Source organism: Rhincodon typus, chromosome 8 (genome assembly GCF_021869965.1).
Source record: "Rhincodon typus isolate 14 chromosome 8, sRhiTyp1.1, whole genome shotgun sequence".
Taxonomy (NCBI): Eukaryota; Metazoa; Chordata; class Chondrichthyes; order Orectolobiformes; family Rhincodontidae; genus Rhincodon; species Rhincodon typus.
The window spans coordinates 44,188,435-44,210,588 of NC_063339.1; the positions used below are offsets into that span (position 1 = coordinate 44,188,435).

At 38.9% G+C, this 22,154-nt stretch overlaps 1 protein-coding gene across 3 annotated transcripts in view; it reads right to left on the bottom strand.

The window, feature by feature from the left end:
- Positions 1-22,154, bottom strand: part of LOC109927350 (kinectin) — a 67,898-nt gene that overhangs the window by 26,527 nt on the left and 19,217 nt on the right. For all 3 annotated transcript variants that reach the window (XM_048599800.1, XM_020527341.2, XM_048599799.1), the window contains 7 exons: positions 19,845-19,939; positions 17,002-17,146; positions 9,181-9,292; positions 5,097-5,284; positions 4,115-4,183; positions 2,663-2,700; positions 1,395-1,485 (listed from right to left, as the gene is read on the bottom strand). In XM_048599800.1, coding sequence (XP_048455757.1) covers positions 1,395-1,485; positions 2,663-2,700; positions 4,115-4,183; positions 5,097-5,284; positions 9,181-9,292; positions 17,002-17,146; positions 19,845-19,939 — 738 coding nt within the window. The remainder of the gene's footprint in view (positions 1-1,394; positions 1,486-2,662; positions 2,701-4,114; positions 4,184-5,096; positions 5,285-9,180; positions 9,293-17,001; positions 17,147-19,844; positions 19,940-22,154) is intronic.

The window sequence follows — 22,154 nt, forward strand, 5'->3', positions numbered from 1 at the left end:
GAAAGAGAGAGAGAAAGAAAGAGAGAGAGAAAGAAAGAGAGAGAGAAGTGGCGGAAAGTTGATTTTCAGGCTGGAGGTCCATGGCTAGTGGTGTTCTGCAGGGGCCCTTAGTGGGACCTCTGCTGTTTGTCATATAAATGACATGGATGGAAAAGGTAGATGGGTGAGTTAGTGAGCTTGCAGACGATACAAAGAAAGATCGGTGGAGTTGTGGATACTGTAGAAGTTTGTTAAAGGATACAGTGGGATCTAGATCAGTTGCAAATATGGGCACAGAAATGAAAAGGGGAGTTTAAACTGGCTAAGAAAGAGGTGCCACACTTTGAAAGACTAAATGTTAAGAAAAAAGTATACAGTTAATGGCAGGATATGGCACGATTTAATTTATTGGTTGGGGAATTGAGTACAAGAATTAGGATGTCACATTGCAGCTTTATAAAACTTTGGTTAGGCCTCACTTACAGTATTGCACTTAATTCTGATCACCACATTACAGAAAGGACGTGAAAGCTTTGGAGAGGGTGCAGAGAGGTTTACCAGGATGCTGCCTGGATTAGAGGGTATCAACTACAAGGAGAGGCGAGAAAGAGTCAGGTTTTCTCTGGAGCAGCAGAGCCAGGAGGAATCTTGATAGGAGTCTATAAAATTATGAGATGCATAGATAGGGTTGATGGTCAGAATCTTTTTGCCCCCAAGTTGAAATGTCTAAAATCAGGGGGCATGCATTTAAAGGTAGAGGGGAAAGTTCAAAAGAGACTTGAAGCAAGTTTCCTTTTTAAGCACAAAAAGTGGTAGGAGTGTATTTGCTGGGGCAGGGATAGAGGCAGATATGTCAGGGGCATTTTAGATACTTGGAGATAATCACACGAATGTGCAAGTAATGGAGGGATATGGGCCAAGGGCAGGCAGAAAGGATTCAGTTAAAATTTGGCTTCATTTTCAGCACAACATGGTGGGCCGAAGGGCCCATTCCTGTGCTGTACCCAGCTCTACATTGTCGATCATTTCAGGAATTGAGCCGTTGCTATTGGTGTTACTCTGCATCGCAAATCAGTCGCCCAGGTGACTGATTTAACGGACTCCTGAAATATTAAGAAAAACGGCCAGTTGGTGCAGGTAGTCGGACAGCTGCTTGGCAGTGCGGAGTGACGCCAATAGTTTGGGTTCAATTCCTGCACTGGCAGAGGTTACCATAAAGGACTCGTCATTACTACCCCATGAAGCAGGACGAAAAAAGTTTAGGACAACATTTATTCAAAATTGCGTGATTTTAAAGCAAAGATCATTCTCATTTAAAAGGACAAATCTGAACAAATTTGACAAATCAACACAGCTGAAAATTCACAAACTACATTTAGAAAATAGTTCTACGCTCTTTAAAGGAAACTATTTACCTGTATGTCCTGTTCTTTGCTTGTTACACAAAGATATCTATCTTCCAAAGATTCCTCCATCAACTTTATTTGCTGGTCTTGCTCCACAATCCTTCAAATTGAAAGGAATTACGTTAATTAAGCATTCAAGGTGATAGATTATCCTCACATTATCTCACCAATGGCCAAAATGTGTGGGCTTGAATTACTTTACAGGCCTTGCATTTAGTAAACCAAAGGCCCAGAACAATTAAAGACAGAGTTAAAACAACAAGCACATCCAGGTTAATCTTTCCTTTTACCCTCCAAGGCACTGACGTATGCCTCTGGGCCCAATATATTTAGTGCCCTCCATCCCTTAACAGCATTCTCCAGATGAACAAAATGTAAAGAGACCTGTCTGGACAGGTTATGACACATGAAAAAGGACTTGAACCCAGGCCTTCAGGCAAAGAGGTAGGGACACTACCATAACACAAGACCCCTTAAATAGTTTTCAAAATGACTGTTCCAGAAAGATCACGATCAATCCCACCCCGCCTCTCAAATATCCACCCCAGTAGTCACTTTGTCCTTTGTAACGAACGTAGTTGTTTCCTTGATCTGTATGGCCAGGTTAGGTGTCAGAACATACTAATTCAGGCTAGCTTTTAATGCCCAATCACTACTCTAGCCAAAAGCCAGGTTTTAGCTTACAAATAAATAGCAGGCCAGTACAACCAAGCAACAACCAGCAAAAGTAACAATTGGAAATGCATATGAAAAAGCAGTCAGTCAAAAAAAGGTTGAGCAATGGTGAGCAACACGTTCACATTTTATGCTTCTTTTAACACACAAATATCCAAGATGCAGGATACGTGTTTGCAAAGGGAGCAATTTTAGTCAAGTGCCTGTGACAGGTTAGCTTTTAAATCCTTGGGGAGCAGTTAAACCCCAGAATAGGATGGAGCAGCCATGTACATTATTGGCCATGTTTATTTAATGTTACCCTTCACGATTCCTAGTTAATTAGTTGTACTAGTGAAAAAGGGAAAGATCAAGAGGCCCCATTTGATATTTCTCCAATTCCTGAAATGCCAAACATCAAATGAGAGAGATTTCAAATTGAAGGGCGGACAGAACTGCACTCGCCATAGAAGGTGATGCATCTTCCTATAGAAAGTATGAAGTTGTACCACCCTGCTCATCTCTGGCTTCCCTGCTGACCTCATTGTCAGTTCTATTCAACTTGAGCAGGGTCCTCTATGACTGAAAAGGTCAGTTGTGTATTTTATTCAAAAAAAACTTACTTTTTCTTCAACTCATCCACTACACATGCTGCAGAAGCCTACATGTAAAAACAAAATGAAGGAAGATGCATAATTTGACAAACTGCATTTTTGGTTACAATCTGAAATACTGAGTATATTAGAAACAGGAAACTCATTTTCGATATTGATCAGGTTTTCTGCAGAGTACATCAAAAGATACAAGATGCATTAATATGCATACACACTTATGTAAATGGATTAAGGTTAACAAAAAAGTTGCATTACTCAGAACATAGTTTGGAGTCTGTAATAGTTAAGCAGAAATTTAAGCACTTCCAATTGAAGTATAAATATAAATACCAAAGTAGTGTCCAATCACCATATGGAGAACAAATTTATTTTCTCTGCATTTGATGGGAAACGTTCAGATTAAAGCTGGTGATCCCAGAATTTACAACAGTTCTTTCATTTTTTCCCTTAAAAACTAAGATGTACATCAACATTTTTACTGGCAAAACGAGCACTTTTTAAAAGCTGTCACTAATTTTAAAAAATCCATAACCATGGATTATCTGCCCCCAAACTGCGATTAAACACACTTTCATAGATTTTACTTCAGTAGCAAAGTAAAATGTCCATTAACATCCATACTGCATAATTTTATTGAATGAAATTTCAGTGGCAGAGTATACAACTGTGGAGGCAAAGTAAAGTAATTTTGCTACCTTTCAACAGCTACATCCACATGCTCTTTGAGCACAATTGCATTACAGCTTAAAAAAAGACCAAATAACCAACTTCTGTATCTTAATGAGGAGTATGACCAAAATAGCAAACTTTGGTTGATTTTATTTTCATAGCTCCCCTAAGTAGCACAACATGTTTGGAGTGTACAAGCCCTAACAGAAATTAGGTTAAGTCAACAAACTGACTGCAAATATGGCAATGTTGTTCAGTTTTTAAAACTAGTCTTTCTAAATATTAACAAAAATATTGTAGAAGCAGGAAATCTGAAACAAACAGAAAAATGGAGTAACTCAACAGCTCTTGTACCATCTTGGAGAGAGAAACAGTCGATGTTGAGTCTGGTATAACTTCTTCAGACCTAAAATAGGTATTAGGAACAGGCATTTTTCCCTAATACTTTTGCCCAGAGGCAGAAGGGGAACAATGGGACAGATGCTGTAAAGATCCAATGCAAAAGACAAGTTGGATGTTAACTGTGGTGCAATACCAAAGTGACATAAAATGGGTGTAAATTAAAGTCAGATAGGGATAGAATAGGAAAACCCCTTGCTCCTCCTCCACTCTGTGGGAAAAAAAAAATCATTTTCCAAAACCTTGCATTTCTGAACAGAAGTCATACTTGACTCAACATGAATTCTCTAATTTAGCCTACATTTAAGTTTTCTTCAAAAAGAACTAAGTTTTGAAGAATGCACATTTTTAAATCTCAAATTGAAATTGACACCTTCAGAAATGTTACTATACCTGTGATGTCACTTGTGCATGAAGATTTTGTATCTGAGCATTCATAGCTTGTTTCTGTTCCAGAAGGTCCTTTTATTTCAAGCGAGCAGCCAAAGAGAGTGGAAAAAATGTCATGATAAAAGCAGCAAAATGTTTGAAAATAACGCATACACAACAGCTTTAAAATCGCTTCTCTGAACGTAATGTTTACATTGTTCCAATCAACATATTTGCTAATTAGGATTCTATTTTCAGTAATTTATATGGCTCCACCTGTACTTTTCTAACCTACTTCAGCATCCAAAAGTCTTTAAAAGCCATGACTCTTAGATTAACTAAGCATTTTTGCTCAGGATAGGCATCAGGAAAGACAGAAGCTTTTGCATCAGTTAGTGAAGATAAAATTAACTCTAGTAATTGGAGAAAAAAAACATGAAAGTATGTTGGTGGAAAAAGAGTGTGCATTTGTGTATGGGAGTGGGGAGTTATATTGGGTAATTAGAAAAGAGAGGAGGAGGAAGTGCAAAAGGTTACAATCCATACTGGACCATTCCTCACCCAAAAAGGCACCAAATAACCTTTAACCTCTGGCAATACTGTGCCAATTATCAAGACTGATTCACATTTCAATTCTTCTCTTGTACAACTGAAATAGCAAATGTTATACCAAAAGAGCAATTATTTAGAATCCTCCACAGTTATAAAACCTGTCAATGCATAAAGATCATACAAAAAATTCTAAAAATTGCACAGACTAGATAGAGAATCTATAAGACAGGATGCAGTAAGAATCATTGCTTAAGTAGGGTCAGTTACAAAATAGCATACATAAAAACGATCTGCACGCTGAATTCTCTCCTTGGGCAGTAGGGGATGATGGGGTACAAGGGAAGAGCAGAGAGACAGAGACAACGAGAAGGCAGTCACCTCCAGAAGGAAAAATACACAATCCGAGCATCAACCTGTATGCAGTTTTTTCACTTAGATCTATGACTACCAATACCTGCACTTGTTTCTTCAGGGTCTCATCTGCAGTAGCTCGCTTTTGCTCTGCAGTTACCAGCTGCATAATCTTTTGTTCTAGTTGTTGTTTAGACACCATGGTATCAGTGAATTTACTATGCAAGCTCTGGATCTCTTTGGTTTTACTGCCAATTTCATTTTCGGCAACCAGAAGTTTATTTTGTAAATCTAAAGAAAATATTACAATAAAGTCACAATCAATAAAGTTAAGACACTTCTGTTCATGCTTGTAAAAAAGTACCACTTTCTCTCATTATCTCCAGTGTTGTCGACTGTTAAGTTAGATGCCCAGTTTAAAAGTCAGCACACATTTTGTAAACTGAAGTAGCTCTTCTCCACAAATGTTTAGTTCACTAACATTGTCATAAGCATAATTCCATACGTTACAATAGTCAGTCACTGTTGCCCAATGATAACTGGTGCACAATTTAGCATTTTCAGGTACACAAAACCAATGGCCCAGATTTTGTCGCAAGGGAATCTTCAATTGACTTGAACATGAAGTTACACCATCTGCATGTGCTTGCCTATACGTAGAAATAAAGATAATCGCTGCCTCATTTGCCATGGTCCTCCAAAAATGTCACTTTACCAGAATTTTGGAAAGTGACGGCATTTAAATACATTAGGAGTGAAAAATTGGCTTTTTAAATACCCTGATAAACCACATACTGGAAAATATTGGGGTCTGTTCATTCAACTTTACATAAAACTTTTGTTGTCCTAGAATCAGTACAGAAGAGACACTCTGACCCATCAAGTCTGTACCGCCATAAATACACTGCTACCTACACTGCGTCCTAATGTTCCACACTAAACCCATGGCCTTGTAAGTGCTCATTCAAGTGCTTTTTAATGGTTGAGGTTTCCCACCTCAACTAATCTCCCATGCGCAGCATTCCACACACCTCACCTGCCCAATCACCCTCTGGGCTCAAAAACATCCCGACCCGAAACATCTACTTTCTGCTCCTCTGATGCTGCCTGGCCCGTTGTGTTCCTCCAGCTCCACACCGTTATCTATTTCCTCAAAGCCTCCTGCGTTTCACTTCAAAATTATGCCCTTTTTGTTCTTAACCCTTCAACCAAGGAGAACAGCTGGCTTCTATTAACACTGTTCATGCCCCTCACAAATGTTATACACCTCAAAATCAGGCTCCCCACTTAATCTTCTCTGCTGCAAAGGAAACAACTCTAGTTTTATTCAGTCTCTCCCCAGGCAACATCTTGGTGAATCTCTTCTGCATACTCTCCAGTGCAATCATGTCCTTTCTATGCTGTGGGGACAAGAACAGTACACAGTATTCCAGGTGTAAGTCTAACCAAAGTTCAGTATAGCTCCAAAATAACCACTCTGCTCTTATAATCTAATCTACAATACATATTTTAAAAACTCTAAGGCACGTTGCAAATCCATTTTTTAAAATCAGCACCAAGTCTCATTCCTTCATATTTTCATTTATCTCTAGCAATAATGTTGGAACAAAAAAAAAAAAAACCCTTCCTTCACCTCCTGTCTTAGCCCATACTTCATTTTGTCACTTGCTTGTTCTGTGCATGATTTTGCATTGGAGTTCAGTCCAACACACACTTCCCAGGTCAGATTTTTCATGCTTTGTATAAAAACTGTTGCAATCTGATTAGCTGAAGGCAGACATTTGCCCTGTTCACAAATCTCAAATTCCCAAAATAGAGGGTACTGCAGTACTGTTTATGGTCATACAGAAAGCAAAAAGTAAAAGTAACACACAACACTAACCATTAAACCTAGAGTCAGCAATATAGTTTATAGCGTGCATAAGTTTGCAGATGCACAAATTGACTTGATTTGGACCGAGGAATTTAAAAAAGGCAGCACAATTCTAATGCTGTGCACTGTGATCAAACTCATTATTCCAGACTCCTATTGTACATCCTCTCCCAACTAACCCTGCCTAACATAACCTAGCAATGAGTTAGAGTTGACTACCCTGCTTACGAGTTGGAATTGGGTACAGTACTATGCAATGGTGACAACAGAATTATGATAACAAATGGACTAACTGAAAGGAGGAGATTCACTCCTAACTAAGAAAATTGGCTCATTTAACACTTGCAGATCTAATCAGACAGACTCTTAAGAGTCAGCAAGAAAAAAAAGCCCAAAAGCCTACGTTTTGTAACTCAGAAATCCTTCAGTGGCCAAACACTCACTAGAATTTAGAAAAGACTATATGCAAAGAGAACTGAGAGTCTTGTATGTACTGCGCAAAAGAAAATTGTCAATGCAAGGATTTCTTCAAAAGTGCAATTCAACTCTCCCAGTATTTGCTGCTCTTAGATTGCTGAGCCGTAGAAGAAAACGTGATTTGGTGAGTAGTTTTACAAAAGCCTGATTGATTTCTGATAAGTTAGGTAACACTGCTTTACTCGGGTAAAAAGAGTAAACCAAAATCAAGATGCTTAAATGGAAGAGAGATTTTGAATACTGAAACCAATTAAAATAACACTGACTAAAGTTTGTACATGCTAGTTTAATATGGAACCAGGAAGACAGTGTTTAAATTTTTAAAAAAGTAGAAGTCTCAAAAGACATCAGCAATTTTTAAGAATCCATCAGCCAACAAATGTAAATCTATAGCCAGTAACTTTGTTTTGAACAGGGTGGCGAGCGTAGCTGGGTGAAAGGATCAAAGACAGTAAAAATTACGCCATACATAAATATTGAGTGAAAAATAAATAAAGTACAATAGCAAGTGTATCTGGTACAGGGTACAGAGAAAAACCATAATTAAACACACAAACTTGACAAAAATATGGGAAGCCACTCAAACGTGCCTAAGGACCGAGGTACAAATCACAAAATTTTCACCTACTCCACGTACCCAGGTAAATAACTGCATAGCCAATGCCCATCAAAAAAATTCATCCAAAGCATCAAGTAGAAGTTACAGTAAACATCATTTTCAGCTAAAACATGGAACACAAGACACAACAGCAAAATAATCACCGTAACCTAACAAGGGCCTCAGCCTCCTCAGGAAATACTGATTGCATCGAGAGGTGCCAAGGGTGACAGAAGCTTGCTATCAGGTTTCCGTGTGTTTAAGCATGTGTTTTTCTCACCATCCTGTACCATACTTGTTTCCGATATATATGTTTTATATTTATTTTAAATTTGATTTTTATGTATGGCTTTTTTTAAAGCCTTTGTGAGCTGCTGAATTTCACCAGGATTCTACCTGGAATGAAGCATTTCAACCATGAAGCGAGACTGGATAAGCTTGGGTTGTTTTCTTTGGAACAGAGAACATGGAGAAAAGGCCCTACAGAGGCATACAAGGTTGAGTGGCACGGACAGGGTGAATAGCCAGCTCAGAGATGAGAATTGCCGATGCTGGAGTCAGAGATAACAGTGTGGAACTGGAGGAACACAGCAGGCCAGGCAGCAGAAGAGCAGGAAAGCTGGTGTTTTGGGTCGGGACCCTTCTTCAGAAATGGGGGAGCGGGAAGGGAGCTTTGAGATAAATAGAGAGGAGGGGTGGTTTTAGCAGTCCAGATGCTTGATGGGTTGAAGGACAATGTTAAGCATACACAACATTGTTTCCCAGGCAGTTCAGTCTATGACCAACTCAACACTGCAAAACATTCCAAGTCCATTAGGCTGAATAGTATATGGCCATGACCATCCAAAAGGAAGCAGTGGGGTACCTACGTAAAAAGGACTTCTCTACCTCTCACAGTTGAAAGGCTAACCCCATAATGCAATGTGCACAACAAAGGAACAGACTGCAATGGTAAATTTCTACTGCCCAAAAGAAAGTTCTGTAGCAGCCACTTTTCTGATGCACATCCTACATGAGTGGAAGTGTGCAATCAGATGATCCGTCAGTTCTACTGTCCAACTTCAAGATAATTATTCAGATATGTACATGTATTCCTTGATCAACAATATACTAAGCAATGACTAACCAGAGAACTGCATCTTGCAAATTTGCTCAAGGAGAGCAAAAGAGGACAGGTGGGATGAAAGCAACTTTTTAAATGAATTTTGCAAAAGATGATCAAACATCTGTTTTGATTACCTTGTTTTGCACCCTGAACCTCTGTTAGCCGTTTCTCATGCTCTGTCGTTATGTTCCTGAGAAATTTCTGCATGTCCTCTTGTCTCCTTTCAACTTCTTCCTGCAACTGAGTCTGTGAACAAAAGCAGAAACTGCCAATTTAAGAAAAAAAACCTTCCTTCTGCAACGTACAAATTTGAAACATAAAGCAAACACATTGCATGACACAGGAAACAAGTTAGAGAAATGATAAATATCTATGTAACTATCAGCCAAAATTGTGAATGGTCAACTCATAACTCATTTGTCCTGCTCCTCAGCACAATATTCAACTTACTCCACAAAACAAGAGTTTAGGATAAGCTTGCACAAGCCTGTTTAAGCCATTGATTGATTTTAAACATTTTCCCAAACTTCCAAACAAAAAAAAAAGAGCAGAAACAAGGCAAGGCAAGTGAGAAAGTCATCAACATGGGAAATGACAAACTTTGACAGAAAGGGATAAAGTACATATCTAAGCATCAAAATCAACAAGTAAAGTCAAGTTTACAAAAAAAGCCAAGGACAAAACTAGAGACTCTGACTGCATGTAGCATGCAGCACAAAACAGCTGAACTGATAGTATAAACAGTAGTAGATTAAAAGTGTAGCTATTACAGAAACATGGCAGCAAGATAAGAAATTGGGACTTGACATACAAAAGATTCACAACATTTAGCAAGGAGAGGAAGTGAAGAATTAATGATGGTATTAACACAATATAGGTGATGAGGGCAGAGTGGTGAATGTGATCTATATGGACTTCAGAAAGTATTCAGTAAGGTTTCACATGGTAGCAAGGTTAGATCACATGGAATATAGGAAGAACTAGCCATTTGGCTACAGAACTGGCTTGAAGATAGAAGACAGAAGGTGATGATGGAGGATTGTTTTTGAGACTGGAGGCCTGTGACCATCGGTGTGCCACAAGGACAGGTGCTGGGTCTATGATTTTGTCATTTATATAAAATTATTTGGATGTGAACATGGGAGATATGGTTAGTAAGTTTGCAAATGACACCAAAAATTGGTGGTGTAGTGGACCAAGAAGGTTACCTCAGTACAACGAACCTTGATCAGATGGGCTAATGGGCCAAGCAATGGCAAATGGAGTTTAATTTAGATAAATGTGAGATGCTGCATTTTGCAAAAGGCAAACCAGGACAGGACCTATACATTTAATGGTAAAGTCCTGGGGAGTGTTGCTGAACAACGAGGCCTTGGAGTGCAGGTTCATAATTCGCCAAAAAAGGTGGAGTCACTGGTAGACAAGATAGCAAAGTCAGCATTTGGTATGCTTGCCTTTATTGGCCATTGCATTGAGTATAGCAGTTGGGAGGTCAGGTCATGGCTGTACAGGATATTGGTTAGGCCACTATTGGAATAGTGCACGCAATTCTGGTCTTCCCGATATAGGAAAGAAGTTGTGAAACTTGAAAGAGGTTCAGAAAAGATTTAAGGGATGTGCCAGGGAGAAGATGAATAGGCTATTTTCCACGGAGTGTTGGAGGCTGAGGAGTAACCTTAGAGGTTTATAAATTCATGAGGGACATGGATAGCATAAATAGCCTAGTCCCAAACTAGAAGGCATAGGTTTCAGATGAGGAAAGATTTCAAAGCGACCTAACAGGTAACTTTCTCACACAGAGGGTAGCGTGTATATGGAATGAGCTGCCAGAGGAAGTGGAGGAGGCTGGTACAACTACAACTACAACTACAACATTTAAAAAAGGCATCTGGATGTGTATATGCACAGGAAAGATTTGAGAGAGATATGGGCCAAATTCTGGCAAATGGGACCAGATTTATGTATGATATCTGGTTGACATGGACAAGTTGGGCTGAAGGGTCTGTTTCCACACTGGACAGCTCTATCACTACGACAATACAGTGTGATGCAGGTTCAAGAAACCAGGATGTGTGCAAATTGTTTGGGTAGAGATGAGAAAGGATTAAAGCAAGAACTAAATTTGTGGCTTTACATGCCCCCAACATGTACCATGTGGTGTTACAGTCCAAAAGGAAAACTAACGACAGCTTGTCAGAAAAATGCATTGGGGATTTTAATCTACATATAGACTGGAGAAAAAAAACAATAATAATCAGATGGGCAAAGGCAGCCTAGATGAGTAGTTCACAGAACATGTTACAGAACGGCTTGCAGAACAGCACACTCTGGTGGCAGCTGGAGAGACAACTAAACGTGGACCCCTCCGGGTCCAGAGTTCGTTTGCTTTACCAGTCAGGCCTCTTGCAGTGAAAAAACAGTTTAACGCAGACTTTGCTTGCTTCCTGCCATGCTCTTGCCTGCCTTGTGTAGTACTACGATTACCAACGCTGCCTTTACTATTTAAGTTGTTCTCATTAACTTCTATATTGTCCTCAACCTTTTCATCTGCCTACTGCTTTGGATCCCACCTCCCTGCCAGACTACTTTAAACCTTCCAGCAAATCTCCCTACCAGGATGTTGGACCTCTTCCAGTTCAGGTGTAACCCATCCGTCTTGTGCAGGTCATCTCTACACCAAAGATCCCAAAGATCCCAATGATCCAAGAATCAGAATCCCTGTCCCCTGCACTAGCTCTTAAGCCACGCATTAATTTGCCAAATGCTCCTATTCTCGGTAACACATAGCACCAGTAGTATCCCAGAAAATACTACCCTTGATGGGCAAAGATCAGGAAAATGGAGCACATTATGGGAGAATGTGAAACTGTACATTTTGGCAAGGATCATAAAAACATTATTTAAACAGTGACAGATCTCAGCTGTGGTGCAAAGGGACCTGGGTGTTTAGTACATGCATTTCAAAAGACTACAGATACAAGTAGTAACTCAGCTAACAAAATCTATGTTGTTTATTTATTGCAAGGGGAACTGAATACATATAAATAGAGAGGCTATGCTTCAGGACTTAGATGAGACCACATCTGGAGTACTGTATCCAGTACTGGCCTTTGTTTAAAAAAGGATATAATGCCTTGGAAGGAGTTCAAAAAGGTTGACAATAAACTGGAACAGGTGTATTAGTTTGGAGGAAGGGCTGAACAAACTAGGCTTGTATGCGCTGATGATTAGAAGAGTAATAAGCTTGGCTGAAACACAAGACTCTAAGGAGTCTTGATAGGATGGACACGGAAAGGATGATTCCTCTTGCAGGACAATCTAGAATTAGGGATCACTGTTTGAATACAAGGATTGCCCATTAGAGACATAAACTACAAAATTCTAAGGATTGGGTGCCTTAGAAACAGTGGATGCAGAGGTACAGATTATTGATCAACAAGGGGGTGAAACAGCATGTTAATATCTTTATCGCAAGAGGATTTGATTAAAAATGCAAAGAAGTCCTGCTTCATGTGTATAGAATATTGGCGAGTACATTCCCAAGTATTGCAGCAGTTCTAGCTCTCAAGGGAGGATATACTTGCCACAGAGTGTGCAGTGGAGGTTCACCAGACAGACTCATGTAATGGCAGGAGTGTCTTAAAGAAATTGAGGAGCCCCTGCCTATATTTCTCTGCAGTTGAGAAGAATAAGAGGTATTCACTTTGTTATATTTCTAAGACCCAGATACAAATAGAGTATATCTGTCAAGGATGTTTCGCTAGTTGTGTGATCTAGAATCGGGGGACAGTTTCAGAATAAAAGGCAAGTTGCTTCAGAACTGACATGAGGAACCTCTTCACTCAGAAGGGTGGTTATGCCTTGGAAATTTTTCCAGAGGGCTCTGGAAGCTCAGGTCATTAAGTTCAAGGCGGATTAATAAATTTATTGTTATCAATGACTTCAAGGAGATAGCACAGGAATACGACATTGAAGTTATTGTTCAGCCATGATTTAACATGTCATCAAAGACTAGAGGAGCTGAATAATCTGTTCCTGCTCCTGCATTCGTAGATTAATGGAGAGGTAGTTAGAAATACAAAAGAAAATCAGCCATGATCTTATTGGATGGTAGAACAGGATCAAGGGATCAAGTGGTCTGCACCTGCTTTTAGTTTATAAGTTCATAATCATTCATGAAAGCAACTCAAGCAAAGACTTCTGGAATATTACCTACAAAAATCAAAGGGCAGGTTAGGAAGAACAAAGAGGGATTAGTTTCAAGGAGGTATAAACTGGGTCTGTTTTCATTAGACAAAGAATCAAGAAGAAAATTGATGCCGATGAAAATTATAACTTTCCTTGAAAATAAAAAAAGGTAAAAACCATGTAAAGTATACTTGTTCAGCAACTCAGTTAGAAAAGGACATGAATTTCATGATTAAAAAAGTGTCAAGATACGCTTTAGTCAGTGACATTATGACATGGAATTTCTCAGTTTTAACAATTGAAGCAGAAATCACATTAATAAAAAAAGAAATGGATCAATGTTTGAAGAAAGCAAACTGCACATGGAATTCTGATAGGACAGGGTAAGTGAAGCTAAGTAAATGGCTCTTTCAAAGAAGCAGTAGAGACACAACAGGTTGAATGAGAACTTTGTAAAAATGCCTGGTGATAACGTTAAACCACTAAGTTTGATAACTTCAAGGTCAACACAAGTTAACATAATAAAAATCTCCCAAGGAGCTACATAGGAGCACCATAACAAAACAGGAACTATGGATATTAAACCATTGACCAGAAGCTCAGGCAAGGAGGCAGCTTTCAAAGAGAGGCTTGGAGGAAGAATAGCTACAGAGGCATGACTACTGAGTCAACAGAAGCTGCAGCCACCACTAGTGAAGTAATTAAAGAACCTGGGATGTTCACTGACCAGAAATTGACAATGTAAAGAGGAGATGAGACAGATAAGAAGTGGCAAGGCCACAAAAAAAAACAAAAAAAAAAAATTTATACACCAATGAGAATTTGTTTTTAAATTCAAGACACTGCTCAAATGGGAGACAAGTGAGTGAAGAGAGGTTCTTGGGGGAAAGAGCACTTGCAGTAAATTAAGTTGACCTCACATTATATCACCTCACATTTGTGTGTGCAGAGCGAGCTGGAAGAGAGAAGTCTAGGGATAATGAAAGCACAAATGACGGTTTCAGAAGCAGGTACGGGAACAATATTAAAGAGTTGGGAATAGGTCGCCTTGGTGATGGCACATGTACATTAACAGAAGCTTAGTTGTGATACAAAAAGCTACAAAGTCTATTTTAGTTTCACATGGTCAGAGAGAGTTAGCTGCTCAGAGTTTGGAGCAGGGATTGAAAACAAGTCCGGTCTTCACCAAATTTCATAAGAAGTTTCTGTCCATCCAGTACAAGATGTCAGATAAATAGTCTGATAATGAAAGTGGCAACACAGGTAGCCAAGGTGATTAAGAGGGCATGTGGCATGCTTGCCTTCATTGCCCAGGGGGTGGAGTACAAGAGTTGGCAAACCATGTTGCAGCTATATAAAACCCTTTTAGGCCACATTTGGAGTATTGTGTGCAGTTTTGGTCACTGCACTACCAGAAGGATGTGGAAGCTTGGGAGAGAGTACAGAGAAGGCTCACCAGGATTTTGCCTGGTCTCCAGGGCATTAGCTATGAGGAAAGGTTAAAAAGACTAGGATTGTTTTCACTGGAAAGACGGTTTTCACTGGCTGAGAGGAGACCTGATAGAGGTCTACATAATTGAGAGGGGCATAGATAGGGTGGATAGTCAGAGGCTTTTCCCCCCAGAGTTGAACTTTCAATTACAGAGGGGCACAGGTTCAAGATGAGAGGGGCAAAAATTGAAGGGTAGTTTTTTTTAACGCAGAGAGTGGTAGCAACCTGGAAGTAGGCACATTGAAGACATTTAAGAGGCACTTAGATGGGTACACGAATAGGGAGGGTAGAGAGGGATATGGATTGAAAAATGGCAGGTTTGTTTTTAAGATTAAATTAGGGCATGATGGTAGGCACAGACTTGGAAGGCCGAAGGGCCTGTTCCTGTCCTGTAATTTTTCATTTGCTCATAATTTATGAATGGTGAAAAGTTGAGAGGGGCATTTATGCGGAGGTAGAATCGGATGTTAAATTGGCATTCATTTGAAAACTACTGATGTGTTTTGGACAATGTCATGGAGGGTCAACATTCAGATGGGAAAGAGGAGGAGGGGGCCAAGAACAGACACTTAGAGGTAACGGTGCTGAAGCAGAACAAGAGGGCATCACAAATGCTATTATTAGTTAAGAATGGAATCAGGTGACAGGTGAACAATAAACAGGTGTTAATGGAAGGTATGATGGGCACTGAATCAGAGGCAGCATACGGGTTGAGGCAGACACGAAGTATAACCTATCACAGATCCATGGTTATCATTTGAGATTGTGATAGGAGCCATTTTGACTGTGGCAGGAGTAGAAGCCTGAATCAGAGTTTCCAGCATTGGGTTCAGGTAGAGAGGAGGTGCAACATGCTGAAGTAGTAAGAAGAATATTTTAGAAATGAGATGGTTGTTTGAAGGCACACCACAATAAAAAAAAGTGGGTCTCTGTGAAGCAAGGGTAATGACAGCAGATTTAATGAGAGGGGTCAACACCTGAAGAATGCTGGCTGCCATGGAGACCAGCAAGGCAAACTGGGCGTTCAGCATTTTGTTGACAGGAGCTGGTGGGTGGAGGTGGTCGGTCTCATTGACCAAATGAGCAGGACAGGGTTCAAGGAGAGTTAGCACACAGATTTATGTACATATAGCACAGGAGACAATTGAAAAACAAAAAGTGGTGTTAAGTCATTGTGACATGAAATCAGTTTTTTTCTTATGATTTGACGTTTAGCAAAGACACACACAAAACTCATTTATCAAATTTTATCATCCAGATTTTAACGGAGCATATTCAGGAAGTAAATAATAAAATATTCTCTCCCTCCACACATATTGCTGCCTAATGAACTATTTGTTTTCTCTTTTAAAAAAAAATTAACAAGTAACTCAAATAGACAAAATGATATCATTTGTTTCAAAACTAGCAGCTAAAATAATCAACACATAGTACTTTCCTGGTTCATTTTGTTCAAATGTATAGTGTTTAATATTAAAAAAAGGCATGTATAGAATAATTTCTTACAGCTGTTGTGGGCAGACAGGCAAAAAAGGTTCATTCCATAGATTTTTTTAAATTGTATCATTTTCAGTTCTTCATTTTAACTGAAACTCCCTCTAACAATCCACACATCCACTGATCTAATCCAAAACACTCAGTCAGCGAGATATACAGCACAGAGACCCTTTGGTCCAACTTGTCCATGTCAACCAGATAAGCTAGATAAATCTAGTCCCATTTGCCAGTATTTGGCTCATATCCCTCTAAACCCTTCCTATTCATAAACCTGTCCAGATGCCTTTAAAATGTTGTAATTGTACCAGCCTCCTCCACTTCCTCTGGCAGCTCATTCCATACACATACCACCCCCTGCGAGAAAAGTTGCCCCTTAGATCCTTCTTAAATCATTCCCTTCTCACCTTTAAAACTATGCGCTCTAGTTTTTTTTTCTGCCAGCCCAGGGAAAACATGCTGTCTATTTATAAAATCATGAAGGCATGAATAGAGTAAACCTCGAAGGTCACCTCAGCCTTCAATGCCCCAGGGGAAATAGCCCCAGCCTAATCAGCCTCTACCTATGGTTTAAACCCTCCAACCCTGGCAACATCCTTGTCTGAATCCTTCCTATACCAGGGAAACCAGAATTGCATGCATTATTCCAAAAGTGCCTAATCAATGTCTTGTAGCCACATGAGCTCCCAACTCCTATATTCAATACACTGTCCAATAAAGGCGAGCATACCAAACACCTTCTTCCATTGCCAATTCTTGCTTACGAAGCTTAGTGTTATACCTTGAGTTGTTGAACCGTCTGTTCATAAGAAACCTCCAAATTCTTTTTCTGTGCCTCCTCCTGTTGAAGACGATTTGTTTTTTCTGTAAATTCATTCATTAATCTGGCATAATCCTGACGCAATTTGTTCAGTTCTGTCGACTGCCTACATGGAAATTAACACACCAATTAATTGGTCAGTTGCTTTAAATAGTATATTATGAATTTTTTTTTAAAAAGAAGTACTTTTTCTCCCTTTAACACTTTAATCCAGGGAACAGAAATACATGCGAACATAATACATCCATATAATACATTATGTAAACAGTCTGAACAGCATTGTGAAATGCAAAGTCAGAATTTTCATAATGTTGTTCAATTCACAGGCAAAATACATTTTACAGAAGGCCTAAGTATAACATATTCCATCACTGTCAGCAATCTGGGAATAGTGATAGCTTCAGCAACCTTGCCTGAAAGGGAAACTAATTCCTTAAACTGTGGAAGCTTCCTTCACACCATCTCCATCTGGTTAACAGGTAACAGCAACATGTGTTGTCAAGGTGGGTTTGAGGTGAATGTGTACAGGGACACAAATTTCCTCTGGGAATAATTGACGAACATCTGAAGAATAGTTTCACACTGTTGCAGAACAAGAATGGGGGGTATAATATGATACGATACATAATGGGGGAGTCGTAGCAATCCAGGCCATTGTGGAAGGACCACTTAGATGTGGTATGCTCTTGCTTCACCAGAACAATTTTTTTTTTTGTTTTAAAAAAAAAACAAGTGTTCACTGGACAGGTGAACGGGTGATTGCCAATACTAAAAATGCTCACTCGTAAACCAAAGCTGTAGAAAAAGTGGTAATGGATTGGCAAAGACAAATAACACGGTCTGCTCACCACTGAGTATCATGGGGCATTTTGACTCAATGCAGCAAATTGTCTTTTAGACAAAGGACACCCTTGAGTGAGTAAGCATGCATTTAATTTTAAAGCTAAATATGATCAGACAGTACAATAAGAACATAGTTTGTTCAGTAAAATTGGCAAAAAAATTTAAACCCTACTACAATGATCTACAAATGTTTCATTTTGGATTTAAGACCCCTTTTTAAAACTGATTGAAAATTACAAACTTAAAATCAAAAAATTGTACTTTTGTGACATGCTTAGTAGTAAAATATAGTTCAGTGTTTTAATAATGCTGTTGAGCAAGTATTTACATACATACATACATCCGTCAGTGAGGCAGGTCTACTTATGTTTGTGGAAGTGAAAAAATATTACACATGTATTGCCTTGATTGCTACCACAGCAGAAAACATTTGACTGACTGTTGTGGAAGGTAGTAACTGTCATGGTCTTTTTGACCGATTTTGAATACTCTATCCAAGTAGTCACCAAAACTGGAAAGGGTTTGTTCTTGAATCTTGATTTCAAGAAGAAAATTACACATTTTTAAAGCCACACGTCAAATTTTGCAAGATTTATAATCACAATGGCTTTTGTGAATCACCAGATAATTTATTTTTTTAAAAATAGGTTTACAAACTAACCTCAGAAGAAAACAGGAAACTGTTGTGACAGGTACTTTTGGTTTCTGCTGAGACAGATATTTGCCTAAGTTAAACCAGCTTTTGAGAGAATTCCATGACGAAGAGCACCTTACAACCAAGGACTTCAGAACAGTCAGCTGAGAACTAACAGCAATATTCTGGGAAGAAAACAAATGGTATCTCTCCTTTAACCTGCTTCACCTTAAAAATGCACCCTCAGGAAGACCAACAGGAGCCACCGCAGCTGAAAAAAGTTTGCTTTATCAAGGCATTCATTCCAGTCAAACATCAGGAGACATTAGGCCTACACCAAATCAGAGACAGTAAACCTACAACTATTAAATTATATTTGTCAGCTGTATCCACTTCGTTCATCACTGAGCTCCATAAAAATCAAATTCTATACAACTGAGAGTTGCAGTTCTTTGCTAGTTTACCCTCTACTCAAAGTGCACATGGTTTTATCTGAAATACTTCAATTATATTATGAGGTTTTTCATCTCCATGCTGTTGAATATCATAACACGATGTTACCAAAAAACTGCAAAGTTCTGACCAATAGCAAGATGACAAGTAGCAGCTAGCTTTCCTTCATAGTGAGGTCCCCAGAGGACAGTAACAAGTTAAACTCACACAAGCTGCCAAGCTAATCCAAAGATCCTGGTCGGCCAAAAATTAGTGTTCTCAAAGAAAGTAGACGTTTTATCAATGACTGCAGTCATGGTTTTTTTTGTCATGGACATGACATAAGCAAAAATGTGCAATGTTCAAAATGGTTGCATGCACCCATCAAAGACATTGTGGTGACAGGAAAAAGAAAAAAAAAACAACTCACTTTCTGCAGAGAGTTCATACATATTGAAATATTCCCAAGTTAAATGTGGTGACAGTTAAGACTGAAGATACACACTTATGCAAGTGATGGGCAGTTTCTGCCAGCATAGTTTAAACCACTTGTTAAATATACTGTGACTGTGTTGACTTTATGCATTTCTTGGAGCCGCTTTGCAGAACCTGGTCTAAAAAAGAAATACTGCTCCTTCAACTATCCAAAAGAATTAAAAAGTCAACTTCAGTCTTCTTACTTTCCATTCCCTACCTACATAGGAGTCCATTTTCCTCCATGCAAGCAACTAGTTAAATAGATTATCCTTGTGAAACCACTAGTCAAAGCAGGGAGTCAACTGCTGACTCCAGTCAGTTGTTAATCATTTTGTTCAGTGCATTATCAATAATAAAAATCAGTCAAAATTACTAATTTGCACTTAATAGTTTAGCTCTTGGGTTCAGGACAACTCACTTGCTCTCCATTTGGCTGGGAGCCTTGCTCACAGCATCTCTCAGGATCCTGTTCTCTTGTTTCAATGCTTCTGTTTGATCTTGCAGCTGGCGAAACTGAAGGAAGGAAATTTTTTCATTAATTGAATTAGAGTTTATGCTCCGTTCGTTTTTACAGTCATCTGCAGTTAGATCAGCCAAATTAGTAACAATATAATTAGATTTTTGAAACAGCCTTCTACCTCGTACTAAATTTCACTTTGGCTCAAGCAGAATCCTTCTGCTTTGTATTCAGATCTAATTAAAAAGTTTTGGTCCAAAACAAGACCAAAAAAGAAATATTGGCTGAACTCCAGAGATGAGGCAAGTGACTATCCTTGACATCAAGGCAGCATCTGATCAAGTGTACTATCAAGATGCTCAAAGGCAAGTGAGATCATGGGAATTGGGGGAAACTCCCTGTTCATTAAATTCAACACCAAACACAAAAGGAAGACTGCTATGATTACTGGAGGCTAGTCATTGATTGACAGCATCACTGTAGGAATTCCTCAGGGTAGTAAACAAGGACCAACCATCTTCAGCTGCTTCAATGACCTGCCTTCCTTCAGGTGGCAAGAGGAGAGGGCTGCCCACTCGTTAAGAAGGATTCATCTCATTCACAACTCTGCAGATACTGAAATAGTCCATTTCCATATGCAGCAAGGCCTAGATGACAATTCAGACCTGCACTAAGAAGTGGCAAGTCATAGTCACCACAAGTTATTGCCAATGAGAGAATCTAGCCATTTTCTCTGGAATACAAGTCTACTTTCATTGCTGAATCCCCCATCAATATCCCAAGAGGTTACCACTGACCAGAAACTTAAGTGGATCAGCTAGAAGGGCAGATCAGATTTTGGAAATATTGCAAAAAAACTAAGTCACTCCTGACTTTCCAACACATGTTCACTATCTGTAAGGCACATGGCAGGAGTATGATGTAATACATTATTCCATTGGCCTGGATGAGTGCAGCTCCAAAAAAAAAAACCCAAGAAGCTTGACAGTATTTAAGACCAAGCACCCTGCTTGATTGGCACCTCATTTTTCAGTTTCACGATTTACTTTATCCATCACTAGCACATGGTGTGACACCTAAAAGATGTACTCTTAAGAATCTGTCAAGGCACCATTGACAGTGCCTTCCAAACCAGTAACTTTTACCACCTAGAAAAATAGAAGTATCAGACACATGGGAACATTACCACCTTGAAGATTCCCTCTATTAGCACATTATCTGGACTTGCATCTGTAATTGTTTTTTCCTTCACTGTTGCCAAGTCAAATTTCTCAAGCGCTCTTCCCAATAGCACTCCTGCACCTGCATTACATGGATTGCTGTACTTTAAGGCAAGTCATCACCACCTTGGACAGTAATTAGGAACAAGCAACAACGCTGACTTTGCCAGTGATTCATACATTTTTAAAAAAGTGCACTCTCAAATAAGAGAAGAATTGATCTGCAGAAAGACTGCCCCAGCCATTAAAACTAGTTTTCCATATTAAAAAACTGACAGATCACAGAAACATTCTTGTCACTTTCAAAACATGCATCTTAAGATATCTATTGCCTTAGGATATTAAAGCTTTTGTTAAAAAGGCAGCTTTAGTGTTAAAGATGTTCAGCATACAGTTATGATAATTACAATCAATAATTTAAAATTACATTTCAAGCTGCAATTGACAAGTAATTTTATGCCCCACTAATTGGTACTAAATATTAAGAGGAGGCACAAGCATTCAGATAAAATTTCAGACCACCTGATTAAACTGTTGAAGTTGTAACCTTCATAAAAAGGGACAGATAAAACAAGCATTTACAATACCAGACGAAAAATTACTTGAGGGGCTGCACAATGCAAGGGGTTAATACTCTTCCTTCATCAGAGAAGGAAATCTTAAACCAAACCAGAATGAAAAATCTGTACATCTTGCATACACATTTCAAGCAACTGACATTGCTGCAGATGGGTAGAAGTGAAGCCAGCAAGAAAAAAAAGCATCAATTCGCAAAGTTTACTGCCAAGATCTAAATCCTTTTTTTTTTTTTTTTTTTAAAAAAGTTAACTATAAAATTAAAGGCAAACTCTTTTTGGCAATTCTGCTTGTAACGATTAAACAAAAAACTATTTCAGTGACTGAAGTATTTAATCAAAGTTTCCAAGTTACCACTTATGACACACGAACTACATATCTACAAATGCTAAGAGTCATTTTATTAGCAGAAGTGTTAAACTATTTAATTTTGAACCCTCAGATTAAGTATCAGTTAGCAAAGGAGCAAAGAGTT